This window comes from Limulus polyphemus, unplaced genomic scaffold (genome assembly GCF_000517525.1).
Source record: "Limulus polyphemus unplaced genomic scaffold, Limulus_polyphemus-2.1.2 Scaffold667, whole genome shotgun sequence".
NCBI lineage: Eukaryota > Metazoa > Arthropoda > Merostomata > Xiphosura > Limulidae > Limulus > Limulus polyphemus.
This window is the reverse complement of record NW_013666277.1, coordinates 381,619-383,410: the sequence shown is the minus strand read 5'-3', so window position 1 is coordinate 383,410 and position 1,792 is coordinate 381,619. Positions and strand designations below refer to the sequence as shown.

Sequence of the window (1,792 nt, the reverse complement as noted above, 5' to 3'; positions counted from 1 at the left end):
AAAAAACATTTTTTCTAACCATTTGCTAAGATTTCCAGTATTGAAAAATGTGTTAAAAAGTCCATAAAATACAACCTGTACAAACAGTGTTAGTTTAGTAAATATATTGACCAGTGTTCAAATACGTGTAGTTTAAAATTCATAATCAAGATCTTCAAGTGATTTTTAAAATAGTTTCAGACCTCAAGTTCAAAGTTTTTGACCAAAATCTTTTTAAATCTAAATCATGGATTGAAACAGTTTCATAATTAAAATCAAATCACGTTTGAAGAGCCTGTCGCACAGCCCTATCCGACAACAAAGGGTTTACCCTTCGTTAAGAATTTACCTAAGTTTGAGATACAAGCATTCATGTATAATTTCAGCCTTAACTGAACTCTTATCACATAACAAGCCTACATAAGCTCTGCCAGCACCTTCTGACTTCAAGCCCATAGCTCTAGAATGTTAAGATTAAAAGTACTTAATATTCTATCAAAGATAAAAAGTCTCGAGAAAGTCTAAACTTTTTGTACTAAAGGGTAATACTTACTAATGGTGTGAAACTGTGAAATTTCATGTAAAAAAAAAGCCATATGGATAAGTATGTGAACTATGGTATCATTTGTTAATAATGAGATCAGAATCAAGGTGAATGAGAATGATGGGGTGATTGAGTATTATTAATTATACAACAAATTCAAGAGTAATCAGTTATTATTATTTATTCTACTAGTAGTTTGATAAATACATTTATTTTATGTTGTATTTGTTCTAGTTGTAGTTTGATGTATATTTAAGTCATAATAAAGGATTTTGCACATTAATTTAGTACTTTGTCTTTTTTTGACCTGGGGCTAGAGCTGTTGTGAAGAACTACTTTACAGCCTTCTCTTTACATTGTCATTACATCAGAGATAAATCAAGTTAAAAATCACAAACATAAGTACATAATAGTTTCATTAAAACATCCCCAACATAGACTTTTGAAAAATATAGCACATTTTTTGTATTACTTTTTGACTTGATCATGTTTACTAACAAATAATAATGTTATCTTGTACATTTGTAAATAATTTTTATAAAATTTGTAAAAATTAAGCTTTACCATCTTAATCATAACAGTTTTTGTTCATGCAATTTGATGATATAAATAGCATCTCAACCATTACCACGCCTGTTATATCCCAGTCAGCCTAATGAACCCTGGTATTGGGTGAAAGACCCTGTACACACAGGATACAGCAGACATATTGTTACACATTCTTCTCTACTTTCACCTCATAAGTGAATAAGAAACAGCACATAAGTACCTCAGAGCATCCAAATGGAATGTTCCCTACATAGAGTCGGCGAGCTTGCCTTGTGATGGTGCTCCCTACAACGGGCACTGGTGCCATCCCTGGTGCTGCTACAAGAGTTGCTGGAATCTGTCCTGCAGCTGATAAAAACAAAACAATAAAATATCAAGTAGGTATGTGGAGTATTCTTCATATATACACACTTGACCCTTATGCTACGGACAGGTCAAAGTGTGCATGTTACCTTTTTAGAGTTACATTCAAAATTTAATTAATCTACTTTATCATTGATTACAAATAAACTTAGCATCAAAATGTAATTAATAAATCTAGTTTTAATATTATATAAGTTTTAAGTTCTTAATTTTATAAGGAAATATTTAAAAAAATCTTCCCCTAGTATGAGAATTGACATTTAATCTACAATTCTTCTCTCTTCTCTAGTTTATTTATCCCCCTCTGAGAAGTATGGAATTTAACAGTAAATTAAACATTATAATTTGTTTGTTTTG

The 1,792-nt window shown here is 30.6% G+C and overlaps 1 protein-coding gene across 4 annotated transcripts in view; it reads right to left on the bottom strand.

Moving 5' to 3' along the window:
- Positions 1–1,792, bottom strand: part of LOC106459852 (splicing factor U2AF 50 kDa subunit-like) — a 35,774-nt gene that overhangs the window by 16,775 nt on the left and 17,207 nt on the right. For all 4 annotated transcript variants that reach the window (XM_013919522.2, XM_022386405.1, XM_022386404.1 and 1 more), the window contains one exon: positions 1,293–1,420. In XM_013919522.2, coding sequence (XP_013774976.1) covers positions 1,293–1,420 — 128 coding nt within the window. The remainder of the gene's footprint in view (positions 1–1,292; positions 1,421–1,792) is intronic.